Genomic DNA, 16,661 nt, shown 5'->3' on the forward strand with positions numbered 1-16,661 from the left:
TTTAGTTTGGTTAATCTTTTCTATTGTTTTCTGTTCTCTATTTCATTTATGTCTGCTTTAATCTGCATTATTTCCTTCCTTCACCTACCTTTGGGCTGTTTGTTCTTCTTTTTCTAGTTTCATAAGGCATAACGTTTGTTAATTTAGAATCTTTCATGCTTGTTAGTGTAAGCAGTTATTAGTATAAACTTCCCCATTATAATTGCTTTTGCTGCATCCCCCAAATTCTGGTATGTTGTTTTTTCATTTTCATTTGTCTCAAGAAATTTTTTTTGTTCCCCTTTTAATTTCTTCTTTGATCCATTGGATTTTTCAGGAGAGTGTTGTTTAATTTTCGTGTGTTTGTGCATTTTCCAGATTTCCTCTTGTTATTGATTTCTGGTTTCATGCCGTTGTAGTCAAAGAAGATACTTGGTATGATTTCAGTCTTAATGAATTTGCTAAGATTTGTTTTGTGGTCTATCATATGAACTAGCCTAGAAAATACTCTGTATGCACTTGGGGAAGAATGTATATTCTGCTGCTGTTGGATAGAATGTTCGCTATATTTCTGTTAGGTCCATTTGATCTATAGTTTTGTTGAAATACGCTGTTACCTTATTCTCATTCTCCCATTCTCTGATTCTCTATTTGGATAATCTGGATGATTCATTGTTAAGAGTGGGGTATTAAAGTCCCTAGCCATTATTGTATTGCTTTCATTACTCCTTTTAGCTGTGTTTCTTTCTTATATATTTACGTGCTCCAGTGTTGGGTGCATAAATATTTACAATTGTTAAACCTTATGTATGGATTGGCCCCTTTATCATTATATAATGACTTTCTTTGTCTTTGTACCACTTTTAGTTTAAAGTCTACTTTGTCTGATATTAGCATGGTTGCCCCTGCTTTGTTTTGGTTACCATTTCTTTGAAATGCCTTTTTCCATCCCTTCACTCTCAGTCTATATGTGTCTTTAAGGCTGAAAGTGAGTCTCTTGTAGGCAACATCTTATTGGATCTTGGTTTTTAAATTCAGACATTCTGTGTCTTTGGATTGGAGGATTTAATCTTTTTATGTTTAAAATACTGTATTACCCCACCATGCCTTCGCCCTAGTCTACAGTTTCAGTTACCTACAGTCAACCATAGTCTGGATTCAGATGATCCTTTTCCTCTCCTATCATCAGAACATCAGTAGTAGCATAATGCTGTGTGTCACAGTACCTATGTTATTCGCCTTAATCTCATCATCTAGGCATTTTATCATCACTCATCCCAAAAAGGTCGAGTAAAGTGCAATAAGATACTTAGAGAGAAAGCATATTCATGTAACTATTGTTACAGTATATTGTTAATATTTTTCTATTTTATTATTAGTTATTGTTAATCTCTTACTGTGTGTAATTTATAAATTAAACTTTATAATAGATACGTGTGTATAGGAAAAAATCATAATATATGTGGGGATCAGTACTATCAGCAGTTTCAGGTATCTACTGGGGATCTGGGAACATATCTTCTGCAGATAAGGGGAGACTACTGTAATTCTCAATAGATAAGGACTTACTGTTGCCATTTTGTTAATTGTTTCTTAATTGTATTGTAGATATGTATTGTAGATGATCTCTTTCAGTAACAATATGCTTTGACTTTTTTATCATGTATTTTTGTGTAATTGTTACAAGTTTTCCCCTGTGGTTACCATGAAGCTTACATAAAATATGTTAAAATTATAACACTCTATTTTAAGCCAATAACAACTTAACTTCATTAGAATTCCTAAATTTTACACTTTTACTTCTCTTCCCCCTCTCACTTTAAGTTATTGCTATTACAATTTGCATGTTTTTATATTGTGTAACTAATTACAGATTATTGTGTTTATGGTTATTTTTACTACATTCATGTTTTTGAACTTAAAACTGAAGTTCTAAGTGAATTACGTACCACAATTACCATATTACAGAATCTAACTTTGATGGCATATTTACCATTACCGGTTAGTTTTATGCTACCTTCTTATATTGTTATTATGTTGTTAATTAGCATCCTTTCCACTCAAGGAACTCCATTTAGCATTTCTTATAAGCAGGGTTTAGTGGTAATGAACTCCCTCAGCTTTTGTTTGTTTGGGAAAGTCTTTATCCCTCCTTCATTTCTGAAGGACAGCTTTGCTGGATATAGAATTCTTGATTAACATTTTTTTTTCTTTTAATACTTTGAATGTTTCATCTCATTTTCTCCTGGCCTGTAGTTTCTGTTGAGAAATCTACCCATAATCATATGAGGGTTTTCTTGTATATAACTTCTCTATTTTCTTTTGCTGCTTTTAAAATTCTTTCTTTGTCTTTAACTTTTGACAATTTAATTATAATGTGTCTCAGTGTAGCCCTATTCATATTCAACCTATTTGGCCTCATGGATCTGGATGTCCCTTTCTGTTTCTCTGTTCAGGAAGTTTTCAGCCCTTATTGCTTAAATATACTTTCTGTCCTTTTTTTCTTCTTCTGGAATTCTCATAATGCAAATATTATTTCTTTTTTTTTTCTTTTTTTTTTTTTTAGAGAGGGAGGTGGTGGGGAAGGGAGAGAGGGAGAGAAAAAGAATCTTAAGCTGACATGGGGCTTGATCTCACAACCCTGAGGTCATGAGCTGAGCTGAAAACAAGAGTCGGACACTTAACCGACAGCCCCACCCAGGCGCCCATTTCTGTAAGTTTCTTTTTACTCTTTTTCATTCTTTCTTTCTTTTTGCTCTTCTGAGCCAATAATTTCAAATGTTCTATCCTCCAATATTTTTTGGTTTTTGTTCCTTATATTAGTATATTGAAAAGTAATAGTATATTGAAAGTTATTTGTATTTTTTCTATAGAGATGTTACAATTTTATATTTTCTTTGATTTCTTTATTTCTGTGTATTCAACTTTATCACCTTTTTTCCTAATGAATTTAAAATTCAAATTGAATTACACTTTCAAAAATGTACAATTTTAGCATTTCAAAAGGCTACTTTATATGTAGTAGCACATTCAGAGGAATCTTTCTTCTGTTTCAGTTTCTTTATTCCTTTCCCACCCACCCTGATAGAAAACCATTTTTCTTTAGTTCATGGTTTATTCTTTCTGTGTTTCTTTTTACAAAATAAGGAAACTTAAAATTATGTATAAATTCTGAAAGAATATGTGTATGTACTAAAAGGATATATATGATTTTAATTCTCACTGTCTCTTAAAGTATACATGCACACATACAGACACACTTTTGAACTCTGGTCTTTTTTTTAAATCTTCAGAAAAGATCCTAGCAATCACTCTATATAAATGGATTACTCTGCATAGCTTATCCTTGTTTGATTGTTTTTTTTAAGTTGCTATGTGATGTTCCATTGAGGGGATATATCAGTTTATTCAACCAGTCTTCTATGGATGGGCATTTAAGTTGTTTCTGACATTTTGGCATTACATATGATGTCTTAACGAGTACTTATGCATATGTTGTTTCATATTTGTGGACATGTATCCTCAGAACAAATCCCTAGACAGTTATTGTATATTTATCTTATAGTTTTCTTTGTTACTTTTTGTCTCTTCATCCCTTTAACTCTCAAGTATATATGCATTTCTTTTATACCTCAAATATTTGAGAATGTGGTAAGCTTTTAATGTCTTTTGACTTAGTATATAGGATATTTGGCTGGTTTTAGAAGCAAACAAACAAAATAGATGACAGTTTTAGAATAGTACTACATCAAAAACTAATGATGTATTGTATGGTGACTAACATAATGTAATCAAATTAAATTAAAAAATAAAACATTTTTAAAAAAAGAATAGCTAATGTAAGTATTAGAAATCTCAGAAATTTGAGATAATTATGAAAGGTAATAGTTCATGGTATAGTTTAAAATGCACATTTTAAAAGCAGTCCACTGTCAGTTTATAGCAAGGAAATTAAAGTTTGAGACTACTGAAATACTGAGATATTAGAATTATAATTTTTAACACTATTTTTGAATTTTTAGAACAATTTATTAGACTTAATCATATTTTAGCTTAATTTACATATGAATTACAAGTATGAAAATAATAGTGACCACCACAGCTAGTGTATATCGTTTACTATGTGCTGGATACTATGCTCAACAGTGCATATACATTAATTTAAGTTATTTAGTTTAATTCTCAACAACCTCATGAGGTGTACTTATATATTTTTCCATTTATAGGTGAGGAAAATGAGGTATAGAAATGTATAGAAATAATATATACTGATCCCCATATATATTATGATTTTTTCCTATACACACATAACCATTATAAAGTTTAATTTATAAATTATGCACAGTAAGAGATTAACAATAATTAAAAATAATGTATAGAAATGTGACATGCTTTTACTCATACAGGTAATAATTAGCAGAGGCAGGATTTAAACCCAGACAGTCTTCAGTATAGATTCTGGGCTTTTAATGGCAGTGCTACTCTACTTCTGTTGGGACTCACTATTATTTTTCTATATCAAGCTAGCATTGACCTAGAGTCTAGGTGACTAGATTCTGAGTTTTTAACCCCACTATGCTCTGTTTCTCTCCCTGAAAGTAGTATAATAAGATTTTATGTGGTTGTTTTATCAAGTTTGTTACCATAAGCGTTAGGATTGGAATTCCATTCATAACAGCCACAGCATCTAACAAAGTATCCCTTTTATGCCACCATTCTATGTGTACCATATTTCTAAGCCATTAAAATTATTCATGTTCCTGTTTTTCAGTGGATGATTCAGCAGCCATACAAAGCAGCAACATTTTTTGGATGTATTGGGACAGATACATTTGGAGAGATCTTGAAGAAAAAAGCTGCTGAAGCCCATGTGGATGCTCATTACTATGAACAAAATGAGCAAACAACAGGAACTTGTGCTGTGTGCATCACTGGTAGCAACAGGTCAGTGTAATTCCAAAGAAGGTTTGTACTAACTGACATTGAATTTCAGTCATAAAATCTGAATTCCAATCTGAATTTGGAATTTAGATTTCATGTTTTTAATTGCTTTCAATGTTTCAGTAACTCTTCTTATATAATTTTTCTTTTAAAAAAAGTACCCTTGTTATACCTGCTTTTGTATTCATGAGGCATATGGAATGAAAGTTTTGAGATTATCTATCCCACTCTCTAATTTTTGTAATTAGGATCAGAAAAGGAAAATAAGGAAAACATTTTATTCAGGGTCTTATAGTTTCTTGCTGAAACTGGAATGAAAAGAATGCTGAGATTGGAATATTCAGATACATAGACAGATTAACGCATGTATTTTGTAACATATATAAAATACTGCGTTATATCCAGTGTCATATGAATTAGGTCATGTAAAGCATTTCTGGCAAATAGTCATCTATCCATATCAAACAGCTTCAGTCATGAGTAATGCACCACTCAAAAAACCAATCATTACATTTCTATACAGTTTTACTTTTTAGAAAATTCTTCTTTCTATGAACTTGAAATCTATGTCTCAGGACTTTCCATACATTGGTTGTATTCGTGCCTCTTGCAGCCACATGGAGGTTTTTCTTCAGTACGTACTATGTTGCTCATAAGCACATCCTTTTTTCTCCTTTGCAAGGGAAAAACAAAATAACTTTTCTAGCTATTATATTATTATTTTTTTAAAGATTTTATTTATTTATTTAACAGAGAGAGAGAGGGAACACAAGCAGGGGGAGTGGGAGAGGGAGAAGCAGGCTTCCCATGGAGCAGGGAGCCCGATGCGATGCAGGGCTCGATCCCAGGACCCTGAGATCAGGACCTGAGCTGAAGGCAGACATTTAACGACTGAGCCACCCAGGTGCCCCCTAGCTATTATGTTATTAAAATCAACAATGATGTCTCTTTCTAAATAGCAATTCACTGGAAATTTTACTTTCCTTATACCTAGAAATATTTAGTGTATCCTCCTCCATTCCCTGTCTCCGTCCTTGCCCTTCTTCCTCTCCTTTCTTATTTGCCTCTTGTCTTCCTTTATTTCCTCCCTTCTTTCTCTTCCCTTGCTCCCTTCCTCTTTCTTACTTTGCTTACTCCTTGACCTTTAGCAGATGTACGTTAAGGACCTGACACCCTTCTGGCCAGTAGTCATTAAATAACTAAAATACAACTTTTAAAAGATCAAGTTATCATATCATGGTATTGCTCAATTCATTCCTTAAAAAATGTGCTCCTCACGGGTGACAAGTACCATTCTAGTTCCTGGGAATATAGATGTGAACAAGGCAGGCAGAGTTCTGGCCCTCAGGCAGTGTCCACTCTGGAAGGAAACTAGCATTTTTTTAAAATATCGCCAAAAACAAACTCCCCTTCGTGATCTCTAATAAGAACAACATAGGCAAAGCATATTCCTTTGGAACCCGATAACACCCCACCAAAGCAGTATAGGTCATATCGTGTCATGTGGCAGTGGGCCCCGAGAGGCACACAAGCCCATGAGGCCCCTGGGAGATAGGAGCAGAGGTGAGGCTGGACTTTCCTGCCCCACCACCGGCGGCAGGGATCCTGCTGGGGCCAAGGATGTAAAGCAAATAAATCTTCCGTTTCCTCTTTGCAAAAAGGGGTGAATTCCTCCCTCTTAGGGGGAGGATTTCTGAAGTTTAAACAAGCTCTAGAGAGTGCCAAAGCCATTTTTAAACCTTTCCTGTAATTTTATTTTTTGTGTATAGGAGAACTTTATCATTAAGGTTTTAATAAATAAAACCGTTTATTGTTCAAACATTGAAATATACTTATTTAGACCTTTTCCGTTTTCAGTTTTCCTAAAACCAACTTTAATATGCAGGTGCGCTTTTCTCATTAGTGAAAAATAAGTCAGGTTTTGCATCTGCTACCTCTCAGGCTAGTGTAAAATTGCTAAATTGTTTTTTTTTTTTTTTGGTGCTAAATTGCTATTTTAAAGAGCAGTTATGATAATATTAGGTCTCCCAGATATCAGAAGCTTAATTAATATACTAATATTATGGATATAGTGATCATTGATGTTCAGGTAATACTGGAAGTCAGAAACTGGGGGGAAACTCCCACTATCAAATACATTATCAATTAAATTATAGGACCTAATAGATTTGGATAATTTGTTCTAGATAGGGCTGGTAACTCTTACTACCACTATCTAAAACCCAGGAATAAAAGAATTGGGGTAATGCAGTATTCTTCTTAATTCAGGTTCTCACTCTCTAAACTCTGAACCACATTCATTTGGATAGTGAGAATACTTACCTTTTGGAGAAACAGTGTCGTTTCCTATCAAAGAGTAGTTTTATTATCAAAATAGAATTTAGTAACTGGTAGCAGAAGTGTTTGTTTTTTATTTTTATATATAACCATTTCAGTCAGAATTTTGCTAAAGTCATGATTACTGACTTTTTATAAATTGGGACTAATTCCTAACTCGATAATATAGTAATACTTGCATATAAATATACTGATTCACATTGTTCTTATTTTTAATAATTTAATTGAGCATAAATTGAATTGATATCCTTCAGTAGTCAATTGGCATATAGATGAGTAGAAATATGTTTTGGCAGAGAATCAATTTTTTCCTTAACAGAGGAACCAGCCATATTATAAAAATCTCAAGTGATGAAATGATGTATCCATTTTTTAACCATAACTGTTCCCTTTTGATTAGAAAGAGTGAAAACATGGCAAGTTATTTTCTAATTTCTGGGTCAGAATGAGAAAAAATATTTTTATTAATTTGTATTTAACATAAATAATTATTTTATTAACTTTAATTGTTGGGCAGTAACCAAAATTCCTATCTGCCATGTGTAGCAAGATTTTAAATGCAGTATCCTGCTTAGATTTTTCAGCTGCAAAACTGGACCTGTATAGGGAGTTTTCAACTATAGAAACTAATTTTACTCCAGTCTTTAAAATGTACTGGTTTGCAAATTAATACCTCATAGTAAATAGGGCCTACATTTATAGGTGTGTTTTGTGAAATTAATCCCATGGTTGACTTTCAAATCATTAGATTAAATAATCAATGTATATAGTATGTTGATACTTAAAAACTGAAGTGTTTAGTTGTATAGTTGTATGTATATGTATATATCTTTTTTGCATAATTTTTTGCATAATAACATAGTAGTTTAATTTCCTAACTGTATTTTGAACTATTAAAATGTAGAAAATAGATAATCTTATCATTTTAGTACCAAAGGAAACATAAATTCCAGTTTCTTAAAATACCAGGTGGTATTTAGAGCACAGATTAATATCTCTATCTCAAAGACAACACAGAAGTCTCAAAAAGTGCTCAAAACAAATTTAATTTTATTTACATTTATTAATATCAATGTATAGAAATTTTGAAAAATTAAGAAAGTGTAAAACAAAATTTGAAAATAGTATTGCTAACTAATTGTATTAATGACAACTTTAGCTATAGAATTAAAGCCTACTTGATTTTTGTTGTTGGTTTAGGTCCCTTGTGGCTAATCTTGCTGCTGCCAATTGTTATAAAAAGGAAAAACATCTTGATATGGAGAAAAACTGGACATTGGTAGAAAAAGCAAGAGTTTATTATATAGCAGTAAGTATTTACCTAATTCAAATTTCGGGTATATATTTACACTATTAATTATAGTTTGTTAGTGCATATACATTTTTAAATAATTGTCTTTTACTTATCCTGCAAATTATTTACAGCATATGTCAGGTTCTATGTTACAAGTACAGAACAAAAACATTATCATTTTATGGTAACATTATTTGTATTACTTAACATTTGAGTCTACCTCTTTTTGGATACATTATACATAGATATTTCTTAACTAAGTATCAAATTCCATACTAAATCAAAAGATCTTAAGATTTGTTGAAATAATTCTACAAATTTACATTTTGTGTTTTTAGGCTGCTTGTTGTGAATGATGCATGCATTGTGTGGGAAAATATTAGTGGTATAAATATGCACTGCAAACAGTTTGAGCTTATTTGCCTAAAAAATCTTAATTGCTGTTTATTCCATAGTAATTACCATGACACGTTTTAATTTAATATTTCAGAAACATTGATTGTGACAAATCTCTTAAATCTAGGAATAAGGGCAGCATGTAATTTGAATTATTAAATATTCTGACATAAAAATAATTGGTTTAAGAATTCACTTCTAAAATAAGATGGTACTAAAAATCCTCCTGAATTAATCACCCCATGAATACCTTGTTTTTATTTAATATGAGTTAAATGTGGCTGATCACAAATAAGTAGATACCTATGAAAAATTAAAAGTACCTCATATGCATATAATATATGGTTTTGATATAACAGCTGCTGCCATTCACTACCTGAGCTGTGAAACAGCTGCAAAGATGTGTAAAAAATTGATTATCCAGTAGGAGCATGTTTATTGAAAGTATAATTATTTCTTTCAGTCTAGTGTTAATGTCTCCTACAGCATGTTTATGTTCACTGCTTTAGGCTTTACAAGGTTATTATTGATTCTTCTGTATGGCAAATCCTGCCCCTTTATAATGTCAAGTAAATGCTTACATTGAAAGGATTTTATAGAGGGAAATCATGTTAGCTCTTTAGACAGTATGTGAGAAAACATTTCAAAAAATAAAAAATATTCCCTCTTGATTATCTTCTATTTCTCCAAATGGTCTAATTTTTTTTGTTAGTATCTTGGGAGCATATTTTTGTAGTGTGATTCTTTAGGGGGGATTTATGTGCTATTTCAAACCATTGTACATTTGAAAGTCTGATTTTCTTACAACACATGGTTTAAAAATTTGACATTATTTATGTTATATTATTTATATTGGCTGTGAAGTATGACAATATATTATGGTGGAAAACTACATTTACCAGGCAATTATATTTTTATTTAGATATATGGCAATTGGACTCCAAATTATGAGTGGAAACACTCAGTTTAAACAGTTATGTATACTAACATTGGCCAACCCTGGATGAATGGAATTTTTATAGGAGTATAGACCCAACTTGCAAACAACTTACAGTTTTAACAATTATATACTATAATGCATCTAGCCAACTTTGGGTAAATTAGAATTTTTATAATAGTATTAACTATTTATACAAGTCCAGTTTATATAAAATGTAGAGTGATCATTTTGGGTCAGATTAATAAGGAAAACTGAATTATTTTTGAAACTTGTCAAAAAACAGCCAGAAACAAATATCAAAATGGATTCCAGCTGATATCGCTGAATTGTTAGATTTTAGTTTCTGTTTCAGCAGTTTCGTAAAAAGAATGGTCTTTTACAGTGCCAGGTAAATCAATAGTTTGTGGAGAGTTTGGCTATTTTAAAATAGTTCTGAAAATATTAGAGTCTTATGGGATACCTTGGATGCTGTATATTCTATAACTATTTTGCTATTAACTAAGAGCATAATTCTTACTAATTAAAATCTGTGAAATTTCTTCTGAAATGTAATGATATTTGTACAAAAATATTCTGCCATTCTTCTATTATTTTTTAATTTAATTTTTTTAATGTTTCAAGTTTTTATTTAATTTCTAGTTAGTTAACATATAGTATAATATTAGTTTCAGGAGTAGAATTTAGTGATTCATCACTTACATATACTACCTCTACATTCTTTTAAACCTTTATTTTCCTTTGAGGTCAGAACATCCAGTGTAGTCTTTTCTTAGCATATGCTCAAACCACAAGTTTAGATTGAGTAGATATATCAATACTTACTTCAACAAATTAGCTGGGTTCCTCCCTATTGATTCTATAGAGTCAGCAATCTTCTTACATTATCATTATAAACTACTGAGGTTTAACAAGTTGAAATTCTGGGAGCTCTTTAACTTCAAAATTTCTTGGTCTGAGGAAGCAGCTCAGTACATATATTTAACAAATTTCCATAATTAAGACATCTGTCTGCATTTTGTAAACCAGATCTACATACTCAGCTCTTCTTTCCACTATTCCATAAATTAATAATGGTCATGAGCATTGAGAAAATCCAAAACCTTGATCATTTTCTCTGTCACATAATTCAGTAAATCTACAATGCAGAGTTCACATCAAAAACTCTGCTGAGGGCGCCTGGGTGGCTCAGTTGGTTAAGCGACTGCCTTCGGCTCAGGTCATGATCCTGGAGTCCCGGGATCGAGTCCCGCATTGGGCTTCCTGCTCAGCAGGGAGTCTGCTTCTCCCTCTGACCCTCTTCCCTCTCATGCTTTCTATCTCTCATTCTCTCTCTCTCTCAAATAAATAAATAAAATCTTTAAAAAAAAAAAAAACTCTGCTGATAAAAAGCTGAAGTGGAATATGCATATACTAGCATTTTCTTTTAGTTTAAATAAGTGTTTACATCTCCCTTTACCTTCATCTCCTATGAAGTTTAAACCAAATTCCCAAACTCCTTGTTAGTATGTAATTAAGGATTACTGGTTATGGTGATAGCTAATTCCATTTTTGAAAAAATAAATTTTAGGTGCTCTTCATTTTAGCATGAGGATTTAAATATTTGCATTCTATTCTATAACCATAATACTTACAGTCTTGTTTCTACATTTAAATGAGTTAAATGCTTAACCACCACCAATTATCTTACCCTGTCTTCTCATTCCTTTATTGTTTATTTTGAATATCCCTCATTTGGCTGCATTTTGTCATCATTTTCCCCCCAGTGAAGGACTCAGAGCTTCTCTCTTCTTGAGATTTTATTTACTTCTTGTTTCTTTATACAAAAATGACAACTTGCTTGGTGTAGTATTTTGTGAAACAAAGTACTACTTTGTAAATATTGCTTCATTTTTTAGCAACTTTATGGGAAACCTGAGCCCAGGTTGATTTTTATTTCTGTTCTTTATTATTTCTGTATTTCTGCTTACTTTAGATTTGATTTGCTCCTCTTCTACTCTTCATCCTCATCCTACATTCCTGTTCCACCTGTGCTTTGTTTCTTAAGGTGGAAAAATAATTCATTGATTTGAGACTTTTCTACAGACATTTAGTGCTATAAATTTCACTGTAAGCATTGATTTGGCTACCTCCCATAAATTTTGATATGTCATGTTTTCATTTTCATTCAGCTTATAAAATTTTCTGCTTTCTCTTTTACTTTCTTCTTTGATTCGTGAGTTATTTAGAAGCATGTTGTTTATTTTCTAAATATGGAGATTTCCCAGAGATCTTTTTCTTACTATTATTATGGATTTGTATATTCTTCTTTGCAGTTCTATCAGATTTTTCTTCAGTGTGTTTAAACAGTGTGTTTAAAGGTGTAGAATTGATTATTTGACCCACTTGTCATTTTGAAATATTTATGTGTGGTATTATACTTTGTACCCACAACTATTTTGTCTGATAGAGAGCTAGAGAGAGCACAAGCAGGGGGAGCGGCAGAGGGAGAGGGAGAAGCAGGTCTCCTGCTGAGCAGGGAGCCTGACTTGGGGCTCGATCCCAGGACCCTGGGATCATGACCTGAGCCGAAGGCAGACACTTAACCGACTGAGCCACCCAGGCACCCTGTCTTTATTTTTAAAGTGCATCTCTTGTAGAAAACTTATCATTGGATCTTAATTTTTGTGCAGCCTAACAATGTCTACCTTTTAAGTGGGCTGTTTATACCATTCCCATTTAATGTGATTATTGATATGGTTAGATTTTACTTCATCATCTTGGTATTTGTTTTCTGTTTGTCCTGTTTGTCCTTCATTCTGTTTTTATGCTCTCCTGCCTTCTTTTAGGTTAATCCAGTATTTTTATTTCCATCATTGCCTTAATATCTCAACTTTTTTTTTCAATTTTAGTGACTGCATTAAGGTTGATAATATACATCTTTAACTCATCACTGTCTGCCTTCATTTTTTATTAAATTAAGGTTTCTGCCTAGTGTTGGTCTCAAACTCACAACCCTGAAGAAATGCATACTCTATCAACTGAGCCATGTCTGCCTTTATGTAATAATATAAACTGCCACATATAGTATAATAATCTTACAATAGCATACTTCAGTTTCACCTCTCCAAGCCTTTATGCTATCATTGTCACATTTTCCTTTTTTAAAATTTTTAATTGTTTTTTAAACAGGTTTATTAATATATAATTGACATACCATACAACAAATTTTACTTTTACTTCTGTTATAAACATTATAATGCATTATTTTTGTTTAAATTGTCAAATATCTTTTAAAGAGATTTCAACAATTAAAAAACATATTTACCCATTTAATTACCACTTCCAGTTCTCTGCATTCCTTTGCTTAGAATTAGATTTCCATCTGGTATCATTTTCCTTCTGCCTGAAGAACATTTTTAGCATTTCATATATTTGGGTCTGTTGGTGATGAATGTTTTCAGCTTTTGTATGTTTGAAAACTTCTTTATTTCACCTTTATTTTTAAAAGAGATTTTTGCCAGTTCTAGGTTGACAGTTTTTTTTTGTTGTTGTTCTTTCAGTACTTGAAAAATGTTGCTTTACTCTCTTCTCATTTGAATTGGTTTCAGTGAGAAATCTGACATCCATACCTTTGTTCCTTTGAATGTAACATTTCACATACCCCCAACCCTGGCTGCTGTTAAGATTTTTTATTTATCACTGTTTTTGATCAGTCTGATTATATTGTGCCTCAGTGTATTCTTTTTGATGTTTCTTATACATGGGGTTTAACTTCTTACAGCTGTGGATTTATAATTTTTATTATGTTTGGAATGTTTTCAGCCATTATTTTAAATATATTTTCTGCCCAGCTGCCCCCCAACTTTGGGTCTCAAATTACCCATGAAGTTGTCTCATAGTTCAGGGATATACCATCCTTTTCTTTTTTATGGATTCTTTTTTTTTTGCTGTGTTTCACTTTGGCTAGTTTCTTTTGCTATGCCTTCTAGTTCACTAATATTTTCTCCTGTAATATCTGAACTGTCATTAACCCCATTCAGAGTATTCTTCATTTCATTTGTTATTTTCATATCTATAAGATTGATTTGTCTCTACTTAACTTTGGACACATAAAATACAGTTAAAAGAGCTATTTTGATGTCTTTCTCTGTTAGTCTTTACACCTGTGTCAGTTCTCAGGTAGTTTTAAGGATTAGTTATCCTCCTTATTAAGGATTGTGTTTTCCTTTCTCTTTGTAGGTATAGTAATCATTACCTATCATTGATAAATCTTCTAGAGGCTTATTCTGGGATGCAGTTATGTTACTTGGGGCAAGTCTGATGTATTTTGATCTTGCTTTTATGCCTTGTTAGGTGAGTCCAGAGTGGTATTCATTTAATGGCAGTGGTTTCTTAACCAGGGACAATTTTCCCCTTCAGGGACATTTGGCAAAATCTGGAGATATTTATTATTGTGATGAGTGAGTGTTGATACTAGTAAATATAGGACAGAAATGTTGCTGAGCATCCTATAGTGCATGAGACAGCACACTGCACAATAAAGGATTATCCAGTTCTAAATATCAGTAGAGCCAAGGTTAAGAAACCCTGGTCTAAAGCTACATGTTTCCTGCTACTGAGGCAAGACTTCCCTGTGCTCTGTTCAATGCCCTGTTAATAATGAGTTCTTCTGCTCTAGATGGTAGAAACAGACACTATTCCCAGAATTATGTGTGCCCCAGGTACTGTTTCCTCTAATCCTTTTCCCTCTCATTCTTTTGGATGGCTCGTTCCTAGGTTCTGATCTGATGAATGTTCAAGAGGAATCTGCAGATTTCCAGTGTTCTTCTGTAATGTTTTCTCTTCTCTGCTGTTCTAGCCTCTGCACTCTAACTGCTTCTTCCCACCCTCAGCTCTGTCTCCCTGACTCCCTGGGCTCTGTCCTTCCCATTTCAACATCTGGTGCTGTAGCCTGGGACCTCTCACAAGGCAGTATGCTGATTCAGTGTTAGGGCTCACCTGGATGGTTTCCCATCTCTCAAAGATCAGTATTTTTCATCCTTGATGTCCATACTTTTAGAAACCGTTGTTGTATGCATCATGTTTGTTTCTGTTTTTGTTTAATGTTGAAGGATATATACAGTCCCTGTTTCTCCACTGTCTTCTGCCTTGCATTGTTTTTAGAAAGGAAGTCATCCTTATTGTTTCTCCATATCTATCTCTTTTTCTCTTTTAAGATTTTCTATCACTGGTTTTAAGCATTTTTATTATGATGTGCCTTGGTATCATTTTTTTTGTATTTCATGTGAATGTGGTTTGTTCAGTTTGGAAATTTTTCTGTAAACATTTTCTCTCCCCACCCTCATCCCTTCTTGGAAAATCCAGTTATTAAGCCACTTGGATTGTCCCTTACCTTAGAATGCTTTTTTCATTTTTTTCTCTCTCTTTTCTTCATTTTTGCACAATTACTATTGCTGTGTCTTAGACTTAATAATTTCTGTTACAATGTCTAATCTGCCATGAATCCCAACAAGAGTATATATTTTATCTCAGACATGATAGTTTCATCCCTGGAAATTTGATTTGGGCCTTCTTCACTCCTGCCATGACTACTTTACATATTCATGTTGCCATCTCTCATTTTTAACTTAGGTAGTGTAGTTATAACAGATGTTTTAATATCCTTGTCTATAAATTTTATTCCACATGTTTTTTTGTTTTTTTATTTTCTGGTTCTTACCTTGCCATTGGGTTGTTTCCTTATGCACATGTGCTGAAGACTCAATGGGAAACTCCTACAGATTTCAAGTTTTCATTTCAAATCTCTTCCTTCTGTCACCTCTGTCTTGTCCAGTATCTGCCCTTGCATGTGCTGGCCACTGTGGCCTCCCCAAGTGGAGACGAATGACTCTACTTAAGACTCTTGCTGTCTGAAATGCAGCTTACTTACTCAGGGAGTAAGTTTGAGCAATTGTAGGATTCACCTGATACTGTTCCTTGTTGGATTATTATTCAGTGTCTGAAGATTGTTTTATATGGTTTTTTTCCATTTTTATAATTGTTTAAGTTTAAATTGTTTAAGCGTAAATCCATTCCCCATTATTCCATCTTGTTTGGAAGCTGAAATCCCCAGGTTGATTTTCCTTTTACGTTAGATGATTCTCTTTTTCTGCAAGATCACCTAACTAATTTTGTTTTTGAATTTGAATTTGAATTTGACCTTGTTAATAACTTAGCCATGATTTATCTCTGTGTCTATTGTTCTATACTGACTTTCATGGAACATGGTATTTATTTCAAAATGCAGATTTAGTTCTCAGTCAACCTCATTATTTTTTTTCTTTTCCTGTCCCCAAATTTTATTTTTCCTTCCTTGAACTATTTGAAAGCTAGAATGACAAGAACCATCACTAATAAATGTGTTAGAGGGAATAATCAAGTAACAGCAAAAATTTCAAGTTTTGGTGAGATGAGTTTTATCATTTTGTGGGGGTGGGAGTAAAGGGAGAGAGAGAGAGAGAGAGAATCATGCCCAATGCAGAACTCTATATGGGGCTCGATCTCATGACCCTGAGATTATGACCTGAACCAAAATCAAAGAGTTAGTTGCCACCCTGAGAAATGAGGGTTTTTAAATTTATTTTTATTTTTTTTAAGCATTTTATTTATTTGACACAGGGAGACACAGCGACAGAGGGAACAGAAGCAGGGGGAGTGGGAGAAGGAGAAGCAGGCTTCCCGCTGAGCAGGGAGCCCGACATGGGGCTCGATCCCAGGACCCTGGGATGATGACCTGAGCTGAAGGCAGATACTTAA

General features: G+C 33.0%; 1 protein-coding gene across 6 annotated transcripts in view; it reads left to right on the forward strand.

The window, feature by feature from the left end:
* The window catches only part of ADK (adenosine kinase), a 490,160-nt gene that overhangs the window by 227,943 nt on the left and 245,556 nt on the right, over positions 1-16,661 (forward strand). For all 6 annotated transcript variants that reach the window (XM_027595868.2, XM_027595867.2, XM_027595870.2 and 3 more), the window contains 2 exons: positions 4,751-4,923; positions 8,458-8,566. In XM_027595868.2, coding sequence (XP_027451669.1) covers positions 4,751-4,923; positions 8,458-8,566 — 282 coding nt within the window. The remainder of the gene's footprint in view (positions 1-4,750; positions 4,924-8,457; positions 8,567-16,661) is intronic.

This window comes from Zalophus californianus, chromosome 15 (assembly GCF_009762305.2).
Source record: "Zalophus californianus isolate mZalCal1 chromosome 15, mZalCal1.pri.v2, whole genome shotgun sequence".
Classification (NCBI taxonomy): Eukaryota; Metazoa; Chordata; class Mammalia; order Carnivora; family Otariidae; genus Zalophus; species Zalophus californianus.